This window comes from Xenopus laevis, chromosome 4L (genome assembly GCF_017654675.1).
Source record: "Xenopus laevis strain J_2021 chromosome 4L, Xenopus_laevis_v10.1, whole genome shotgun sequence".
NCBI classification, from domain to species: Eukaryota; Metazoa; Chordata; class Amphibia; order Anura; family Pipidae; genus Xenopus; species Xenopus laevis.
Genome location: NC_054377.1, coordinates 50,819,699 through 50,842,119, shown reverse-complemented (window position 1 = coordinate 50,842,119; position 22,421 = coordinate 50,819,699). Strand labels below are relative to the sequence as shown.

Genomic DNA, 22,421 nt, shown 5'->3' with positions numbered 1-22,421 from the left:
ATCTGCCACTTGGTCTATACTGCTTCCTGTGTGCTGAAGGTGTTAGCAATAGACACGTACTGGAACGTCATATCAGGGCCGGAACTAGGGGTAGGCAGAAGAGGCACGTGCCTAGGGCGCAAAGGCAGAGGGACGCCAGGCAAGTACCTCTTCTGAGGCCATCCCCTAGTTAGGACCAGCAGTCCTGAATAGTGAGTGTGCGCATGCACGCTTCCGTTCTCCGGCGCATGCGCACTCGTGGTTCCTCTGCTATTTTGCGCACGCACATTTATGCTGCCTTGGCTCTTATGTGCATTCGCGCATCCTGAGCGCAAACGGTGGGGAGGCAAGGTAGGAGCCCTTGACTGGAAGGTGAACAGAAAGCTTTGGCGAGAGAGCACAAAGGCTGTGAGTAGGAAACGGGAAATAAAACGTATAGGCAACATTTATTGTACTGGATTAAGTGCACAATGTGATGGACTGGACTGGGCTGGAGCTTCCCCTGTTGGAAGCCTTTCACACGCGGGCTTTGAGGATTGAGTTTAGGCAAGTTTAATACCTCGGAGATGATTAGTTCTAAGCCGGCACATAACACATCAGGCAGACATAAAAACTGTGGGCATATCACAGACACACACAGGAGCAGATTTATTATCCACATCCCAGTTCTCAGCAAAAAGTCTGCATTGCTTTTCCCCTGCCACCTACATTGCCATTCACAGGATTCTTCCTGGGGTGAACGAGTGAACAAAAATATTCCACTTCTCCCTGTTAGCGGTATTGAACCTACCAGATTCTAAGTGCAACTGTATCTCTACTGAATATACCATTTCTCAACTGTACCTTGTGCCATGGCAGAATAATACTACAGCAAGAAACAGTTGATATTTTGAAATAATACAATAATAATTTTGAATGGAGAAAAAAACTGTTTAGTTTGAATGTATATAGCAATCTCTGCTGCTTATTTTCAGGGTGCCACTTGTATGGCCGGCCTTTTCTCTTCTTCAAGGGCCAGCTGACAGTTCCGTGAGGTTTATTTATCAACCCTGGGCAAATTTGCACATGGGCAGCAACCCATAGCAACCAAGCAGGGATTAGTTTTTTTTCACAAGCTGTAGGTAGAACAATGAATGCAGCAATTTGATTGGTTGCCATAGGTTACTGCCTAGGAGCAAATTTGCACAGTTTTGATGAATGACCCCCGCCATGTGTCCACATAATTGCAGGTTCCATCTCTGCAGGCGCAGTCCCTTACCGGGAGGAAAAGCCGCTAGATCTGTCCTTAAATTATTCAAAAGCCCAAGGCAATCGTTGTGGGAAGGAAAGATGCCCACCATAAGGCAAGATGGCAGCTGTAACCCACTTCGAGTAGGCGCCCATCTAGGGTGCAATCATGGGGGGGGCACACTTGTAAGGGGAATTCTTTTTTTTGTTTTAAACCCTGGTTTGTTTGGCCTTTAATTTTATAAACTGCCTTTGTCAACCCCCTCTTAACCACTTCCCTCTTGATTGGCACAGGTTCATATTTGTGGGCAATATCTTGGCTGCTGCTTGCACAGGTAAACAGATAGGGGCAATTAGGGGCAATATAATTTTTTTTTTGCTGCTAATCTATCACATTGCCCACAAATACGTTTCTGTATCTGAGGGATTGACTGCCATTGACACAGGTACAAATGGGGGCAATATGATAGGTGCTGGCACAGGTACATGGGGCAATATGAATTGTAAGGTGGGAAATGATAATGCAGGACCAGTGGGGCGGGGGGTACCGATTGAAGCCCTTGCCTAGGGTGCCAAAATACCTTTGCCCGGCCCTGCGTCATATTTCTTTAGTTTACTGTACTGGCACGTCAGTAAGTCTATTGACGCCTTCAGTCCTAAAGAAGAATTCGAAAACAGTGCGTCCCTACGTGTCAGTAAGTGGCAGATCATTTCACTAATGTGCCTTAATATTACTGCTATGGTATTCCTAATTGCACTGTGCTGGGGGGCCTCATTATTATTAATTTCATGATGGAGGCTGAGGGCTGGTGTAAATTTGAAAACGGGACGTATTTGGCCCCAGGCTGCACTTTGGGCATGCCTGGTATAAACTGCCACTCCCCAGAGGCTAAAGGGTATATATGGAGAAATAGTATTAGCAGCTTTTACAGTGAATATCTCATCTGGTGTATGTTTATTTGTCCCCTCCATATTCAAACGTTGAAGCTGTTTATTTCTGAATAAAGTATCAATGCATCATTATTCAGAAGCATATGTTTTTCATCAGTGTAAAGCTTCTCAGAAACAATAGCATGGTATCTCTTCCCGTGATTGGCGAATCAGTGTCGTTTCGCTTCGGCCAAAAACTCGCGAAAAAATTTGTGAAACAAATCGAAGTCAACAGGCATCACAATAATTTTGAAGAGCGACAATTTTTATTTGCACGACTATTTGGACCAAATGCATTAAAGTCAATGGGCGTCCAAATAATTTTGACGCGCAACAATTTTTATGTCCGCAAGTATTCTGATGTTGCCACAATTTTTTTTGTCGTTGTGGATTTTTTTTGCCAGAGTTTAGTAAATGAATACGCGTAAATTTGCCATGAATCCGTGCCTGCTGAATTTATTCGCCCATCACTAGTCTCTTCATCCTTACACAATTTTACAAAAAAAGTCAGACACTTGTTCTATTTCATAATCTGAAAAAAAAAAAATTATATATATATATATATATATATATATATATATATATATATATATATATATATATATATATTGTGAGCAGGATCAGACGAACAGATAGGTCTTAAACAGGGAAAAGTTCATTTATTGTTCACATATAAAGACTTTGGAAGCAAAGCAGCATAAAACAAAATAAAATCCTTGCCACACTTGGGCTCTAACTAATACACAGAGTAGTTTCCCTCTCTACTACTGGTCACCTGCTGGGATTCCCAGTCAAACACAAACAGTACAACTCCCCAGAGTCACAGTACCTTTACAAAGTCCTTTCCCTTTGGGGAAAAATAAACAGCAGGTTCCAATGGCTACACTCAGCTCCCAGCTCTCCTCAGTGTGTGTCTCAAGCTTCCTCTCTGAGCACCAACCCTCTCTAGCAACTAGCTGATCTAGCCTGCTAATTATTCCCCAGGTGAGACTTTCTAGGGGAATTAACCCACTCAGAACTGCTGTACATATGGGAGTAAGACATGAACCTAGGGGAAATATATCTCCCTTCACACTGTGTTCCAGTTACCGAAACGTTGGCTTGTTTTTAAACTTTTTAAAATAAATATTATGCTTTAAAAAAACTTTTTTGAAGGTTGCTGGAGTGCACTCACTATATATATATATATATATATATATATATATATATATATATATATATATATATATATATATATATATATCTATATATCTATATATCTATATATATATATGCAGCACAGAACTATTATGAGGTTATTAGGTAGCACTATGAAGCAGTAATATAAATGAAAAAACAAAAAGTGTATGAGGAAGTGGTTGATGGAGGAACACACTGCCATCATGTGTTGATGCATGAGAATAGAATTAATAAAATATACTTACTGTGATTTCTTCTCAGATGGCTGCCAGTCAGATTTGATTTAAACCTCAATCAGTATATTAGCACCATCTGTTAATTGCTTTTCCTTGCTTGGTTGCAACCTGAAAATTATACTCTCAAAATCTCTGTCTGCTTTTAGAAGTTCCATTTTAAGTGAAGTAAAAACAAACTATTTAGCATGACTGTTGTAAAAATTCACCCTGATACCTCATGAATAAAATTTTACAGTGAGTTCATTTATGTTGCTTATAACAGAGCAAATAGGATTACAGGACACTAACAAATGGTTTTCATTTGATTTTTTTTATATTGTATACATCATCAAGGTACAGGGTATTCCATAAAACAGCTATTATAGGGCTATTAGGGGTAAAACTGTATAGGGATTCATTATCACTGGGGCTCTAAAAGTAAAGTAAAGTTCTATTAAGCAATATGGGTTTGACTGCCATGCTTGATACCCTTTAATATTGTCACCTGGTCTGCCAGATTAATCTATAGCTGAGGCAGCATGGGGTTAGAATGTATTAAATGTATTCTTTGTTGCAAGGAGTCTCCTAATGGCTCTTACTGACGAGCGTTTTTACCTGCGCTCCCCTGCTTTCCATTTTTCTCCGTTCAGCCGCAGGGGAGCGCAGGAATAGACGCATTTCATTTTTTCCAATGGGGCTGTACTCACACAGGCGCATGTAGGCGCCGAACGCAGGTTGAGACGCAACTTGCTGCATTTTTCCTGCGTTTGGCGCCTACACGCGCCTGTGTGAGTACAGCCCCATTGGAAAAAATGTAATGCGTCTATTCCTGCGCTCCCCTGCGGCTGAACACAGAAAAACGGAACACAGGGGAGTGCAGGTAAAAACGCTCGTCAGTAAGAGCCCTTAAAGAACATGGACAGGGGAGAGTTGTAATACGTGATTATACAGCATGAACTGTAGATGCATGCATATATCTCTTAGTAAAAATAAAGCATTCTTCTTGGTGGAGATGATTAACAAAGCAGGGTTGGGGTTTCGGAATGGGGGTCTAATTGTTAGATAATATAAAAGATTCCTAATAATTTAATCAATACTTCATAATACAGTTATGGGATCCATTATCCAGAAACCTGTTATCCAGAAAGCTCCCAATTACAGAAAGTCCATCTTCCATTTAATCAAATAATCCAAATTTTTAAAAATGATTTCCCCTTTCTCTGTAATAAAAAAACAGTAACTTGTACAAAGATATAATGAATCCTTATTGGAAGCAAACCCATCCTATTGTGTTTATTTAATGTTAACATGATTTTATAGTAGACCTAAGGCTTACCTCCCAACTGTCCCATTTTCTGTGGGACAGTTTGGATTTTGACAGCTCAGCCGCAGTCCTGCTGACACGAAAAAAGATACAACGTTTCTGAAACTTAATTAAAATAAGTGGCTTTTTGGCAGAGAGCCCAGAGCAGTCAGCAGCTGCACTTAGATACTTTTGTAACAATTTAAGATTAGCAAATATACAATTGTAACTATTTCGGAAAAGCAAGTCTCTTGAGAGAACTGAGACTAGCAGCTTAAAGGTCAATTCACTTTCATTAGCAAAACTGTTATAACACATAAAACATTGCACTAAAATGCCCAGAAATGTGTTCAAACTTAGATAACCAGCTAAATTTTGTAAAGCAGACATGGTAATTAGAGGTTGTGGCGCTGCACGCGGCACAACTTTTTGTCCTTATTTTTGTTTTTTTCAAATGTTGGGAGGTATGTTAAGGTATGAAGATCCAAGTTACAGAAAGATCTGTTATCCGTAAAACCTCAGGTCCTGAGAATTCTGGATAACAGGTCCAATACTTGTCTATCCACCTCCTCACTTTATGGACTTTATAAATTGATATCAATCTTGCTGATTACCAACTTAAAAAGGATTTTAATTTACACATAGAACAATATAAATAAGGTAATATTTTGTATTTATAAATAAATTCAGACAAACTCTGTGTTTCAAGTCTCAGTAGTTTTACTACTTTATTTTAAAGAAAATGTAAAAAACCCGTCAATTGTTATGTTCTGTTTTTTTAAAAAAATGTATTATTATTTTAATACAAATTTGTATGCAGACACAAATTCAAATGCAAAGAGGCATCATACAGTACATACAAAAACCTACAACAAAAACCAAAATGGGGACAGCATACATTACAGACAGCACAAAATACTACTCATACTAAATTCTTGTTGGAAAAAAAAAAAACATTAATTACGGTTAGTGAGAAATATCACAAATGATGATGACAGTGTAACTTGTGCCAATGAATATGAAAATGAGAAAATATTTTATCCAATCCATTTAAAACTTAGCACTTCTAATTCATGGTTAGCCAGAAAGGATGCAATTACATTAAACGAGTGTGTCTTATTCTTACAGCACAAATTCAATGTCAGGGGCAACTGATTAGAAGAATCTAATTTCAAGTAATTATTTACAAATGTATCCCTGAGGAAGGACAGATTAATATATAGTGTTAATAGTAGTCAGCAGAGCACAAATTGCTTAAAGCAAGTGAGAAAATGTGTGACAGCCATTTACATGCAAGAAGAAGATTATTAAAATTATTTTTATTCACTGTTTTTTAAAGGTGGATAGAGATTAATGATGCTTAACACCTTCACTGGCAGACATTTCTCTTCCACGTATTATGAATAGCACTACCAGTCGACTGATTTATCTGAAAGCCATGTAAAAACATTAACTATAAATTCTGTTTAATTTGATTCATGGAGGTGATTAGTTATTTATTCCCTTCTTATTCAGGTAATTTAGTTTTGGTCTCAAACTTTCTCAGGGCATGCTCAAGTCTTTTTCATCAAATAAAAAAAATAAAAACAAAACTGATGACAAGCTGATGTTTAATACTGTGACAACAGACCCGTACTCTGTGGGGAAGGGGGATAAAGAAAAGAAGACTTGACTGATGCACAATTAGAATATATTTGTGCAACACAGATCATCTTCCATAAGGCTTTAAAAAGAGAAGCACCTGGAAAATTTTCCTTTGTGGGCCAGTAATTTCTATTTCTATCCACAATAGATTTAGGCACTAGATGGCAACTGATCTTAGATTTTATCATGTTTCGTATTGCAGCACTAATAAGGAAAGTCTTCAATTTGTTCCAGACCATAAAGATCAGCTAGCATCTTAAATCTAGGTCCCCAATTATTCAATACATCATAGTCTATATCTGATTCTGAAGACCCAGATTCTATGGAGCTGAGTGACTCCACAATAGATTCTGACCCTTCATACCCAAATATGTGAAGGGTGTCATATGGTAATCCCTCCCCATCATTGTCTGCTTCATCCTTCTTCACTTCAATCATGAAAGACATGTCTCCATTTCTTGCTGGTTTTTGGACATGGGCATACAGGTAGGGACTTGCTTCCATTTCTTGCCTGGGCCTTTGAACATTTCTGCGCACAGAATTCAATACAGATACATCATAACTGTTTGTATCCATTTCTCCTCCACCTTCCTCGTCATAAGTGACCAGCTGCTCGTGAATCTCCGCTGTGTTTTTCCCTAAGATGTTGGTATGTTTCGTCTGCATTCTCCTTAGGACTGCCAATATTGTGACAACTGTTGGTAATAAAAGGAAAATATTAGAGCAATTGGTTAATTAGAATTATACTGTCATTAAAGTATATTTATTTGTACCACAGTTTTGTGTAGTGTTTTATATGCTTAAAATTTAAATGGGAATTAAGCTGTCCTCACATGGCCAGGTATGTCTTTGACTGTTTGTACTGTCTGGGAGCTTGAACATAAACCAAGCAAATTAATTTTCAAATGAGTCCAGCATTGTCCATATAAAAAGGTCCATGGTATAAGAAGTCCTTCTTTCTTGTTATATAACTGTTATGCTTCACAGGTTGGGACACTCTGAACTATTTATAATGTCCAATTACGATTTATGGACTAATTTCTTTATGGACTAAGGACTTCTTATCAGTGTCGGACTGGGGGGTCTGGGCCAACTGGAGCTGCCAAATCAAGGACCCACATGCCTGGGCCCTGGCCACCCTGACGGCCTCTCGCCCCTCCCACAACCCCGTCCTTTCCCTCCCCCCAGCCAGCAAGTGCCTACTAATATCTCTGGGTGGTTGGGGAGGTCAAGGAGCTGCTCAAGGAATGGGGCCCACCATTTATTTTCCCAGTGTCCCATTGGCTTTTTTATAAATCTTACCCAAAATAATTAAAAATAAAGACACAAGTATTATGACAATCATTGGAACAGAAACTGCAGCCAGCTTTGCAGACTCCTCACAGAATGTGAATTCTCCTTTTTCATTGCATTTGCACACAGTAATTGTAAGGGTATTGGTGCTGCTCTGCTCTGGCTGTCCATTGTCCGAGATCACAATAGGTAGATAATGAAACTTTGCCACTTCTCTATTAAAGTATCCATATTTGACCAGGATGGTAGCTGTGTTGTCTAAAAAAAAGACATATAAAAAGATGACTTTCAGGAAAAAAAAAACAAGTATATTTGATGATTGATAGATTTCTTTTCCACTGTGTTAATTCTGGACAAAAAGTTGGATTCAACACAGGGGGAAAATTGGCTACACTGAAATAAATGTATTATAACTTGATTATTATTATTATCAGTCACAAAACAGGAAAATGTTCATACTGAGAAAAATTGCATGTTCAGAAATAGGTGAAAACAAAGGTAAAGTTCAAGCAAGCTATAATTATGCAATATAAAACATTAAAATATTAGTCTCTCTTAGATTTTTTTCCTTGGTGTGATAAATGTATGTATGTATGTATGTATGTATGTATGTATGTATGTATGTATGTATGTATGTATGTATATTTGTATTTGTACAGCACTTCTTGAGGGCAAAGCACTGTAAAGCAAAACAAAATAAATTAGAAGTACAAACAAGGGGTCATTGAAATAAAAAGTAACAAGTGCAGTATTAAAAATACAGTTCACGTAAATATAAAATATAATTACAATACAGATTACGTGCTCAGTGTGAAGGAGACAAAAGGCTGGAGGTCCCTACCCCATAGGGCTTACAGTCTAAATGGGAGGGTAACAGACAAACACAATTCGGAGGGGTATTAAGGTGCTGTAGGTTACAGTTTGTTACAGTGTCAAATAAGTGCCAGTTCCCAGTTCAGGTGTTATCCAGGTGCTCCCAGAGGTAGTCTTTGAGTTTCGTTTTAAAAACATTGAAGGAGGATTCTGTCCGGAGTGTTTCAGGAATGACATTCCAAATATAAGGAGCAGCAAGAGAGAAAGATTTAATATGGGAAACAGCAGTAGTAGTGGGTGGTGCAACCAAGCGGTTGCTCTGGGAGGAGTGGAGGTTTCGGCTAGGAACATATAGAGAAACAAGAGATGAGATGTAATTAGGTGCAGAAGAATGAAGGGCTTCGAAGGTTATTAGGAGGAGTTTAGAAGATATTCTTTGTTTTATAGGAAGCCATGATAAGGACTTCAGCAGGGATGGGGCCTGTACCCTTTTGGATGAGAGGAGGATAATTCTGGCAGCAGTGTTTAAAACAGACTGTAGGGGTGGAGAGATGGGGGTTAGGGAGGCCAGTTAGTAGAAGGTTACAGTAATCTAGTCAGGATAGGATGAGAGCATGCATGAGCGTCTTGGACATATCAGGTGAAAGGAAGGGACGGATTTTGGCAATATTGCGCAAGAAAAAGTGACAAGTTTTGACAGTGATGTTAATATGATCAGAGAAGGAGAGACAGGAATCAAAGATTAGCCCCAGACAGCGAGCTGAGTTGACAGGGTTAATGAGCATGCCATCAATAGAGATAGAAAAATAGGAGTAGGACCAGGCTTAGGTGGAAAAATGATGAGTTCAGTTTTTGTTAGGTTGAAAAAAAGAGTGAAAAATTCACATTTTCTTCAACCTGATAATTTAAAATTTCATCCCAGAGAAAACATTCCTCCTATTATTTTCAGACACTTTTCAGAATTTTGCTTTAAACAATGGAGTATAAAATAGTGCATATGCCAGTGACATTCCAATGGTTACTTTAATTACATTGGAGGCAAATTGGAGAGGATTCAGATGGGGCTGTTTTGCCTTCCTCTTGATAAGCATAAGAGAGATAGGTTTCAAACAAAAAAGATCGAACTTGAAGGACGTATGTTTTCTACTATGCAACTTTAATTTGGACAATCTACAAGTAACATAGTAACATAGTAACATAGTAACATAGTAACATAGTAAGTAAGGTTGAAAAAAGACACATGTCCATCGAGTTCAACCTTTTTTTTTTTTTTTGTTTATTAACTACCTATCTGCCAGTTGATCCAGAGGAAGGCAAAAAAAACCCATCTGAAGCCTCTCCAATTTGCCTTAGAGGGGGAAAAATTCCTTCCTGACTCCAAAATGGCAATCGGACTAGTCCCTGGATCAACTTGGACTATGAGCTATTTCCCATAACCCTGTATTCCCTTACTTGCTAAAAAGCCATCCAACCCCTTCTTAAAGTTATCTAATGTATCAGCCTGTACAACTGATTCAGGGAGAGAAATCCACATCTTCACAGCTCTCACTGTAAAAAACCCCTTCCGAATATTTAGGCGGAACCTTTTTTCTTCTAATCGGAATGGGTGACCTCGTGTCAGCTGGAAAGACCTACTGGTAAATAAAGCATTAGAGAGATTGTTATATGATCCCCTTATATATTTATACATAGTCATCATAACACCCCTTATGCGCCTCTTCTCCAGCGTGAACATCCCCAATTTGGCCAGTCTTTCCTCATAGCTAAGATTTTCAATACCTTTTACCAGCTTAGTTGCCCTTCTCTGTACCCTCTCTAATACAATAATGTCCTGTTTGAGTGATGGAGACCAAAACTGTACGGCATATTCTAGATGGGGCCTTACAAGTGCTCTATACAGTGGAAGAATGACCCCCTCCTCCCGTGACTCTATGCCCCTTTTAATACAGCTCAAGACCTTATTTGCCCTTGATGCTGCTGACTGGCATTGCTTGCTACAGCCAAGTTTATCATCTACAAGGACTCCAAGGTCCTTTTCCATAATGGATTTGCCTAGTGCAGTCCCATTAGGCTAAGGCCACACTAGGCGATAGCGCCGCGATTTGACTCGCGGCGACTTTTCGCCGCGACTTTTAAGCCGCAATCGCTGGGGAAACTTTTGCGCTGGCGTCTATGGGGAATCGCGAAAAATCGCCAGCGTAAAAACACACGCGGCGATCTTTTCTCTACTGTCGCTCGAAATTGCCTCGCTAGGCGATTTCGAGCGACAATAGAAAAAAGATCGCCGCGTGTGTTTTTACGCTGGCGATTTTTCGCGATTCCCCATAGACGCCAGCGCAAAAGTTTCCCCAGCGATTGCGGCTTAAAAGTCGCGGCGAAAAGTCGCCGCGAGTCAAATCGCGGCGCTATCGCCTAGTGTGGCCTTAGCCTTAAGGGTATAAGTGGCTTGGATATTTTTACATCCCAGGTGCATGACTTTACATTTATCAACATTGAATCTCATTTGCCACTTAGCTGCCCAGATTGCCAGTTTGTCAAGATCCTGTTGCAAGGATGCCACATCCTGGATGGAATTAATTGGGCTGGATAATTTTGTGTCATCTGCAAACACTGATACATTACTTACAACACCCTCCCCTAAGTCATTAATGAACAAGTTAAATAAAAGTGGACCCAATACTGAGCCCTGGGGGACCCCACTAAGAACCTTACTCCAAGTAGAGAATGTCCCATTAACAACCACCCTCTGTACCCGATCCTGTAGCCAGTTTCCTATCCATGTGCAAACGACTTCATTAAGCCCAAAAGACCTTAGTTTAGAAAGCAGTCGTTTGTGGGGCACAGTATCAAACGCTTTGGCAAAATCCAAATAGATCACATCTACTGCCCCCCCACTATCCAGAATCTTACTTACCAAAATGATGTACCCACAGAGAAGACAAGACTATCACCCTTCTTATGTCATAGAACTAATCTCACAATGAAAGTTTTAGATCAGTAGCATGGGTAGCATGCACATGCCTACATTAGTTACTCATGCATTCCTTTATGTATAATATATGTAGAGTAAGTGGGTGGGTCATCTCTGGTGAAGCACAAATAGAAGGCTGGTTAGGATGAGATTTATGGGAATGCAAATTTACTGTTCTGCTTACTCCAGGAAAAACAGTGGGTTGGCTTATACCATTGCATTTTCTATATATTTGGAAGATATACATTAGTAGTTCTTACAAGATGTAGCAAAACATAGGACTTTAAGCCCACAGTGTCAGAAAACCTCTTCTGAAAAGATTTGGGTGGCATAGCCTAAGAGATAAAGGTACACCATTTTGAGAAAGGAAAAGGAAATCTCTGGTCTCAATTTTGTTATTTTATCTAAAGAAGAAAGAAACAGAAAGCACAGTGGAAACAATAATAATAAAAAAAAAACTGTACAAAATGCCCTACAAATCTCGTTTCATTTGCAGCATTTCTTTTCACACATAAGCCCTTTTAGCACAATACATTTAGTATCTACTGTATAATTAAGCTTTTTCCTCATCCCATCTTTATGTTCCTCAGCCTCTGTAATTTACTTCTAGAAACCTATTGATACCCTTGAAAAATCCTCCCGCCTCTTATTTCCTTACATTCACAGAGCGAGTTGTGAGGTTAAAATTCACAGCTACAGGGAGCTGTTAGCAAGGAACCGGGAGAAAATAGAATACAAAAAGAGTGGCTTGCTGTATCACACTGTGTTCCTGACACCCACTGAGATGCTATTGACCAAAAGATAGAAAACCAAATTCAAAGCTTAAAGAAACATGTTTTTCTAAATGCTTCCACGCACAGTCAGGCATTGCCAGTAAGCAAAGTACAATACCATGATTATCTTGCACTGTGAAATTGTTTTCTTTTTTAGCCGAATAATATGTAAACTTCATTCCGGGCTTCATTTCATCCTTATCAGTAGCAGAAATGTTTGTTATGACCTACAAAAAATAAAAATCAAAAAGGATAATTCATTACAGTTTTGTGAGATATATTCTCATAAGCAAAACAAAAAAAAACAAAAACATTTACTAAAAATGTACCTAAGCTAAGATGACTGCCTATTCTTAAATGTCTTATTTCATGCTTCCATCTAATTCAGATATATATTTCCTTTTAGCAAACTAAAAGGAAACAACGTAAAAACTACAGACCCAATGTGCCTTTGAAAGTACAGGTATGGAATCCATTATCTGGAAACCTGTTATCCAAGCCACAAAACTCATTAGGCAGAACAAAGGATATCAAGTCTGTCCAGATGAAGGCCTAATGTCTAAATTAGGCCTTCCAGGTATTTTATGCATACTAGAACCCTGAGGGTTTAACAGATTTCAGTAATATCATTATTATTATGTCTCAGCAGCCATATATATGCTATAGTAAAATACTTAACATTTTGGAAAGGGCTGCTAAATGAACTTATGGGAACTTTAAATCACAAAGATCAGAACCTTACTTACTAATTATATGCCCCCTAAGGGATATGGGTAGAACTAGCTGCAAATGCGTGTTTATTAGTTTCATACAGTTTGGCACAGTTTGAAATATGCCATCAATGCTTCATGTTTGCCCTCCTAATGTCTGTCCCAGGTTTTCTGTATTTTTAACTCCTATTGAAAGCAGTTTATGTCCATCCCTTGCAACTCCACTGCTTGTCCTGATCAAATTTATTATTTATTACCACCTTTACAAGTACCAATTTCAAGAAACCAGTCAGTTCTTATTGCTAAGGCACAATTCTTCTAAAGGCACATAATGATTTTTGGGAACCAGCAAAAGTTCATGGACCACAGCTTAGGAACACTTCTACAGGCAACACTGTGCTTCCTAGACCTAGCAATGGCAAAGCCTTAGCAAAGCTGGTGGCGTAGTCGTCCATATTTTTACTACTGTTGATGCAAGGATTACTATTTTTGTCTGTTCTATGATGTGTAGATACCAACTAATTACAGTGCATAGTACTATACAAGTTAAGGATTACAAGTTTAAAGTAGGTACTGTGCACCAGAAGGTAGTTTCAGGAACACCCTGATTTCCAACCCTTGGACCTGCTATATACTGGCCGCCGCTTACCAGGAGGTAGTGAGGTTGGGGACTGGTTAATGATATCAATGACTATCAGGGTTCCCTGGTAACCACATCCATTATCCAGCTGCAAGCAATAAACCAATCAGAGGGCTATTTAAGCCTGTCTCTTTCTATAACCTGTCATTGGCCAATTTGCCTATCCAAGCCTTGTGTTCCTGTGCCAGAGTTTTTCCTGAGACCCTGTACTGCCCTGTTATCTGACTTTGCATGGTCTCTTCCTGACCCAACCTTCAGTCTGTTTTCTGCCCTTGACTTTTGGGCCAACTTAAAGGAAAACTAATGTCTAAAATACAATAATGCTAGAAATGCTGTATTTTGCATACTAAACATAAACAGGAACTTACTGCACCAGAAGCCTAATAAAACAAATGATTTGTGCTTTAAAAGTTGGCCACAGGGGGTCACCATCTTGTTACTTTGTTAAACATCTTTGCAAGACCAAGACCATGTATCATCTAACTGACATTATGAGCGCTGATTCGAAAGGAGGAAACGTTTTAATATAAATCTGGCTTTTATTCAAGCACACATATACAAGTTACAGCAGTGGGGTGCAAACACCCCACTGCTGTAACTTGTATATGTGTGCTTTAATAAAAGCCGAATTTATATTAAAATGTTGCCCCCTTTCGAATGAGCGCTCGTAATGCGAGGTAGATGATACAAAGTACAAGCCGGTGGAGAAGATACCAGGATCTCGCAAGAGCAGCGATCAGAGGGGGTTACCAGTTTGGGTGAGCTCCTCCATTACCATGCTACAATTTGCTGTGGAAGGCCAAGACCATGCACATGCGCAGCGTGGACTGGGCTGCTGCTTAGGTATCGTCATTAATTATCCACAAGTCAATACCAATACCACAAGTCAAATAATTTCTGCCATAGAAGCCAATACAGCAAGACTATGCTGACTGCACTGGGTCCTGTTTTGTCATGTAATCTAATATGGATTTTATAGTTTTTGTATTGTATAATACAAACTTTCTCCAACTCTCCAGAACCAGTGGCTTAAGCAAAAAAATCCTCAGTTTATCTGTTGAAATTTGGCTTCAAGATCTTTGTCCCTGCAGCTGGAGTTGGAAACATTAAAGAGGATATAAAGGCTATTCAATTAAAAAAATCTGTATAGTTTTCATAGGACAGCATGCAGTAAAATCCCCCCTCTTCATTTACTTGCTCTGACTGCTGCAGATATGAATCTCTACATGGTAGGTGGTTGCTCTACAGCAGTGCTGTCCAACTTCTATGGTACCAAGGGCCAGAATTTTTCCAATCTACATGGTGGAGGGCCGATAACGGAAGCCAGTGTTAGCCACTCCCTGTTTTTAGACCACACCCACTTTAAACCACACCCATGTTACTGCAAGACCATGTCCACATTAATAGCGCACCAAAAAACCAAATGGTTGGTGCTCACTGCAGGGATCAGGGACAGAACTAGGGGTAGGCAGAATAGGCGGCTGTCTACTAATAATTTGTTTCAGTAACAATGGTCACCCAGTTGGGTGGAATGCATCTCCTTCCTCTTCTCCCTCTTGCCGGCAAGTAGTAGCTCCTTCTGTGTGGTGCACCGCGATGTGCATACACGCGTCAATGACGTCACTGATGTGATGACAGAGCTGGCGGCCTGTTTGGTGTGGCTCGCTTTCGCTGCTCTCAGTCTTGCACAGTTGCACTGAACTGAAGACATTTTTTCTATTACTGTAAAGTGTGAAACTTCCAGCTGGCACAGCCAGGTACAGATTTGGGGCCCATATGTTTGCTGTTGCTGCTGGGCTGGACGCTGGCACAGGTACATAAATACTTGGGGGCAATATGATGTGATCAGATTTTTGGCTGCTGCTGCTGACACAGGTAAAGATTGGGGGCAATATGATGGCTGCAGGAGGGCTGTATGATGGATGGCTGCTGAGCTTGCTGGTACAGGTGCAGGGGGCAGTAATATAAATGAAAAAGTATTGTACACTTTCTTGCTCTCTTTATTTAAAAACCATCCAGGTAAGGAGGGAAATGGTAATGCAGGACAGGGGGGCACTGATTGAAGCACTTGCCTAGGGTGCCGAACTACCTTGTGCCTGCCCTGGCAAGGATGTCACTCATATGTGTCATATTAAGACATTCCCATAAATCGACATGCCTCCTCCTCCCCTGTATTTAATACAGTACCCCAGCATATGATTAAACACCTTAGGGGCCACTTTACAATAATTTTCAAATGCTAACAAACCCCCAGAACAAATACCAAAGTATGACACACACAGGGAGTATAGGGAAGGCAGAACAGAGCAGGAGACAGGAATCAGGACCAGTCTAATATGTACTACATACAGTGACACAGTGCTGGTGCCCCATTAGCATTTTGAATAAGGTGTGAACAGGAGAACAATGTGGGCAGTTTCCGTCTGGGCCTCAGGTGTGAACAGTACAGGGCTTTAGGGGAGTGAACAATAGAGGTTTCACAAGTGTGAACAATGCAGGGGATTAGTCTGAATTTGAGGTTTAGACAATGCAGGGGCCAGTTAATCTCTGTAGTGATACCTTTTAAATTTTAAATATGGTAAGCAGACACAGCATGCAGACTTTGATGTGGAGGGCCACATGAGGGGGGGGGGGGTCGCCAGTTGGACAGCCCTGCTCTACAGGGAAACAAACAAAGGTGCTTGAGTTCTGGGAAGTCCCTCCCCCCTGCAGTTTGAAAGTATGATAATTTCCCTGCAGAGCAGTTAGGGGCTGTCTGAAGTTTCCTATCCACTTCATTTAGAGCAAGTAAATGAAGGGAGAATTTCACTGCATACAGCCAAGTTTCTTATAAAAACGGTAGACATTTTTTAATCAAGGCATATTAGAGATAGGTTTCATTTTCATTAAAGAAAGTAAAAAATGGGATTTTATTTTTTTGCCTTAACATGCCCTTTAAGGACTTTGATTGAACCTTTGCAGTTTCAGTTTTCTGTAATACATCTTGCTAAACTTGCATTTCTTGTAAGCAGTGTGTTTACTCAGCGAATGGCTCCATACAAACCAGCATTTTTTCTTCCAGGTGTTGGTGGAAGGTTTACGGAAAATGATAATGGAATATATGGAAGACATTATTATATTCATTCAAACAAACTGACCAAAACATTCACATTTGTGGTTTTTCAGCAGATGTCTAAAAAATAGATTGTTGGGAGGGAACCTTACAACTAATCTGCTCAATAACAACTTACATGGTTCATAAGATGATGTAATTCCATAAGGTGTCTTATCCATTCAATCTAAAATGGGCTCTGATTAAACTGCTTGGTCATATAATGCTCATACTGGTCAGAACTAGTGAAAATATTTACCAATCTAATGCTGTTTTAAATGTATAACTTCTTTGCCATTGCATTACCTCTCTGTCTTCTAATATCCATACCCCTTGTTTGTATACCTGACTCTCAATGCAACTTTGTATGATACTGCATCTAATCCATTTCGGTGTATGATAACACTTCTCAATTTTTATATGTTTGTGCTTTCCCACTTTCGTAACTCCTTTACCAGAACTGCTGGTATAATGTTTTTTGTTGAGAAATCAATAGTAGCTACAGAAGACATTTCCTCTTCCTGCTGAGCAACAAAAACTGACTCCTGTTACTGAACAAATTTGCAAGGAAAAAGTTAGAAAAATCACATCTATGAGTATGGCTTAATGAATAAAACAAAATATTATTTGATACCGTTTGGTGGGCTGCATTTTCACACACTCTGGGTGCATATCGATCCGCAAATTCTGGAGCATTGTCATTTACGTCAAGCACTTTTATAAAAACAAGTCCCAATGACTCTTTTTTAATAGGAGGGTCTGCAAATGAAAGAGACAAGACTGTAATGTACCTACCATAGTAGGCATCAAATGATATTACACTAAACTGTAACACACCACTTTGTCTTCAGGATACAGTAAAATAGTTTAACATAGTCAGAGTGTCAAGTGACCATGCAATGAAAGCGTCATTTTGTGAATAAAACATCTAACTAAATCCTATTGATTTGCCAATATGATAAATAAATCACTTGGGAAAATGGGACAATACATCCATGTATAAGAGTGCTTTCCAAATTGTTGGGGAAGAGTACGGACATGAAGGTTATGATTTAATACCTGCGGTTAGGGGAGTTCTTTCAGCACCTGAATGGACATATTAATTGCAAATAATCAGATCTTCACCACAGATGTTTAGGGTCAATGCAGTTTAACTCATGAAATCATAAAATGCTTGTCACAGCTGGCATTTGTAATCTGAGATCTAGAGAAGGAGTTTCCCTTTGGTAGTGCTTTGTTTGGCTTTCCTTTACCAGCTGGGTGCTGGCGAATTAAATGAGCAAACTTTTAAAAGGAGTTGACTATATATGGACTCGTTTGAACTTTATTGCACATAAAATTTTAATGTTCTGTCTGCCACTTAACTGTATAGTGATCTGTTCTGTTGTTCTCTTTTTGCTGTTAAGTGCTCTAACAAGTCAGATTAACAGAAATGGCAAACCAGCATATCAATTTTTTTTTTGATTGCAAACAAAAATAAACAGGCTCAGCACACTTGCTTCAACATAGAAATATCAGTCCTGCTTAAACACAGATGTTGGTGTATTTAAAAACGAAATTATCCAGTATTTACAGCATTAGCAGTATTTAGCCTCAAAGCCCTCTGTTGGACTCACTCAATAGTCTATTAGGAGAGTTATTTTCAAGTCCTTCCTCCAGTCACTTGATATGTCAAATAGGTGCTGCTCAGTATGGAAACACTCAGTCTGTTTCCCAGATCCTCACACACACACAGTCCCACACTGGGAAAGCTGTTTAAATTAGCCCACCTGAGTGCAAGACAACCTGGACTGGCTACATGGCCCATGGGACAAACATAAACTGTGTCCAGGACTTTCCCAGGTGTTCTGCCAGTCTTAGTCTTAATACTTGTGCATCCAACGTTTCGGCCCATTATATATATACACAGGCATGGGACCTGTTATCCAGAATGCTCGGGACCTGGGGGTTTCCGGATAATGGATCTTTCTGTAATTTGGCTTCATACCTTAAGTCTACTAGAAATTCATTTAAACATTAAATAAAGCCAATAGGCTGGTTTTTCTTCTAATAAGGATTAATTATATCTTAGTTGGGATCAAGTACAAGCTACTGTTTTATTATTACAAAGAAAAAGGAAATCATTTTTAAAAATTTGGATTATTTGGATAAAATGGAGTCTATGGGAGACAGCCATTTCGTAATCTGGAGCTTTCTGGATATCGGGTTTCTGGATAAGGGATCCTATACATATATAGGAGTTATATAATGGTATAGTCAGGATATCTGCAAATATATCTATATATATATATATTATACCTCCCAACATTTTGGAAGTAAAAAGAGGGACAAAAAATGTTTTTCCGCATGTAGCGCAGCAATTTTTTGACCACACCCCTTTCTGTGGCCACACCCCCTAATTACCATGTTTGTTTTATAAAATTTGGCAGGTTATGAAAGTTTGAAAATATTTCTCCTTATCTAAACTGTGTTTTTGTGTCTCAAAATTGTTACAAAGTATCTTATTTGCACCTGTTAGCTGTTCTGGGCTCTCTGCTAAAAGCCAATTAAGTGAGAAACTTTGTTTCTTCTGGCTGTTCAGTGCAGAGAAAAGATGGGCTTTCCAGTACAAATGAGGGACTGCGGGTTGAGCTGTCAAAAGAGGGACTGTCCCTCCGAAAAAGGGACAGTTGGGAGGTATGATATATATAAATATATATATATATATATATATATATATATATATATATATATATATATATATATATATATATATACCCCTAGATACATTTGCAGATATCCTGACTATACCATTATATAACTAGTATTTTAAAAGAATCATAGCATTTATAGAATTTACAAGCAGTGTAACTAATCAAAGTTTTGTCATTTTTGTTTATCCTGGCCTCCAGCTATCAATCAACATGTCTTGAAATTGCTTTCTTTTGGTCTTCAGGCCTGTTACTATATTTTATGATTTTATTAACTGATCGTGTCCATTTATTTATAGTCTTTGACGAAAATCAGGTTTGTACTATGATCCCTATGTAATTTTGAGGCGGTATAAAGAAATTACAGTAGCAGGAAGTTTCATCACTTGCAGTACAGGTATGGGACCTATTATCCAGAATGCTCGGGACCTGGGGCTTTCCGGATAACGGGTCTTTCTGTAATCTGGATCTTCACACAGACTACTAGAAAATCATGTGAACATTAAATAAATCCAATAGGCTGTTTCTGCTTCCACTAAGGATTAATTATATCTTAGTTGGGATCAAGTACAAGCTACTGTTTTATTATAACAGAGAAAAAGAAAATAATTTTAAAAAATTTGGATTATAATGGAGTCTATGGGAGACGGTCTTTCCGTAATTCGGGACTTTCTGGATAACGGGTTTCCGGATAACTGGTCCCATACTTGTACCATATTTCTACACCTTGCCTTAAACACATCCTTTTCTATAGGAAGCATTAAATTTGTGCCACCAGTTTGCTAGAAAAAAAATCAATAACTTTTCTCCAATAAATGGAAGTAGTCTTGATTTAGCAAGCATAAATACTTCTGGATACAATATATTCAGGTACTAACATTTTAAGTCTGTGAGGCTCCTGTTATGTATGCCAAAGAGGATACTCTAAGTATGGATCCACAAGCATTTGTATATAGACAAAGACAACAAAAATCTGAGCAAACAAGAAAAACTTACTACTTGGGTCAACTTCCTCAGCTACTACAGTAAAATTGTGCCAATCCACAGTCTCTCTGTCAAGCATCTTGACACTGATTATATTTCCATTGTTTGTTACCTTGATTGGTTCATCTTTGAAACTTCTCATAGAATATCTGCAGATAACAAAAAAAATATAAAAAATATGAAATTCTGATGCAATCTGTAGAATGGGCACTAGAAACAAATAATGTTGAAAATAAGCCAGAAATGTACATATAGCTCAATTCAGCACATGGGAAATGCTGGACTGGGCCATCAGGACACCAGGAAAAAAACCTGGTGGGCCCCACTGATAAAGGTTTGCTCCACTACTAGACCCATGCCTGTTCTCCTACCAGACCTATGCCTGTTCCCCCACCAGACTCATGCCCGATCCCGCACCCGGCCCCAGACCTGCTCCAATGCTAGGGCCCAGGCCTGCTCCACCAGCCAGACTCAGGACCGATCCACCACACGGACTCATGCCTGCTTCCCAGGCCATAGAGTAAGATAAAAGGTACAGGTGTGTGAGGAGGGAGGCAGGGTGGATGCTGGGAGACCCTTGAAGTCAGCCCCGGTGGACCCTAGATGCCCAGTCCGACCCTGCACAGGGGCTTGATGTGCCTGCCCCTGAAATAAGCCATTAAAAGTCCTTTTGCACCTTAGGTCAGAAAGGTTGGTTAGTACTGGTTAAATTTCAATGGCCAAGGAGAATTCTATAAAATTCAAAACTTTTGCAAAAAAAGATATCAAAATTGCACCCCTTAGTGCTCATTCAATAAGCACCTGTGTCCAGCATCTTGCTGCCCTCTGCAACTTGTGTTGGATTAACAAATCTGGAGTAAGGAGCAGAGTGTAGTGATGGCAGGCACAAGGCATGCCTTCTCTGCAGTCGTGCCCTCTGGCACTCCCTAACTGCAAGTCTGAATGAAGATCAACTTAGAAGGGGGTAGGGGAAGAAGGAATGACTGAAAAAATGTGTATATATTTACACAGACACACATTGTGATAGTATTGAAATTATAGTCTGACTCACAGGGACCATTTCACCCTCATCTCTCCCTTAGAGTCCCTCTACTTTTCAGAGAATCTGTGCACCACCCATTTTAGAAAGCAAGTAGACTTCAAGTTCCAGAATTCATCTCTTCAACATGGAGCAAGATATGACAGGAATTAAATGGCTCCTTAAGGATGTGGGATAATGGTCCCTGCAAGTCAGAGGCAGCTTATCGGTGAAAGTATAACTCACTAGCCTTTCTAGCTACATGGTTACATGGTTATTAAATGTTATGCCACATTAACAGAATTGATCAAAGCACACTCTATTCTGTAGGTTAATATTCACAATATTTGTTTCTACCTGATGTTTCTGTTGGCAGCATCAGGATCTTTTGCTGAGACAAATCCAATGATATTATTTAATTTAGAATCCTCTGAAATTTCAAATTTGTAGAATGGTTTGGAGAACACTGGGGGCTCATCCACATCAAGGACATTAATGATGATATTTGTAATGCTCTTGGGTCTAGGCTGTTTTGCCACACGTAAGTCGATAAGGGGGTCTGTGGCTTCAATGTCCATCTTATACTGTTTAGCACTCTCGTAGTCCAGGGGCTGCACACATTTAAAAAGACGATAAACACTTGTTTTGAATGCATTATACTTTATGGAGTAGATTTATTATTTATTTTTGTTCACTATTGAACTAAAGAAAGTCAAATAAATAACTTCAAAAACAGAAAATAGGCAAATATTATAAAGATAAGCCTATCAGATGCATACTCTAAGGTAGTGGTTCTCAAACTTTTTGTAGTCAAGCCTTGCTTCTAGTTCAGAATATGGACATCTCCTCATGCATTATAAAATGTAAAATATATTATAGCATTATCTTATCAGTGTGTAATGGTTCCAAGAATATCTTGAAAGGTAATAAGATATGTTTTTAATTGGTCTTCATGCCAACA

The 22,421-nt window shown here is 39.2% G+C and overlaps 1 protein-coding gene across 2 annotated transcripts in view; it reads right to left on the bottom strand.

Moving 5' to 3' along the window:
• Positions 1 to 5,535: 5,535 nt before the first annotated feature.
• Positions 5,536 to 22,421, bottom strand: part of cdh5.L (cadherin 5 L homeolog) — a 52,024-nt gene continuing 35,138 nt past the window's right edge. For both annotated transcript variants that reach the window (XM_018257894.2, XM_018257896.2), the window contains 6 exons: positions 21,818 to 22,071; positions 20,455 to 20,591; positions 17,403 to 17,527; positions 12,446 to 12,554; positions 7,780 to 8,028; positions 5,536 to 7,172 (listed from right to left, as the gene is read on the bottom strand). In XM_018257894.2, the coding sequence (XP_018113383.1) occupies positions 6,682 to 7,172; positions 7,780 to 8,028; positions 12,446 to 12,554; positions 17,403 to 17,527; positions 20,455 to 20,591; positions 21,818 to 22,071 (1,365 nt within the window). In that variant the 3' untranslated portion in view covers positions 5,536 to 6,681. The remainder of the gene's footprint in view (positions 7,173 to 7,779; positions 8,029 to 12,445; positions 12,555 to 17,402; positions 17,528 to 20,454; positions 20,592 to 21,817; positions 22,072 to 22,421) is intronic.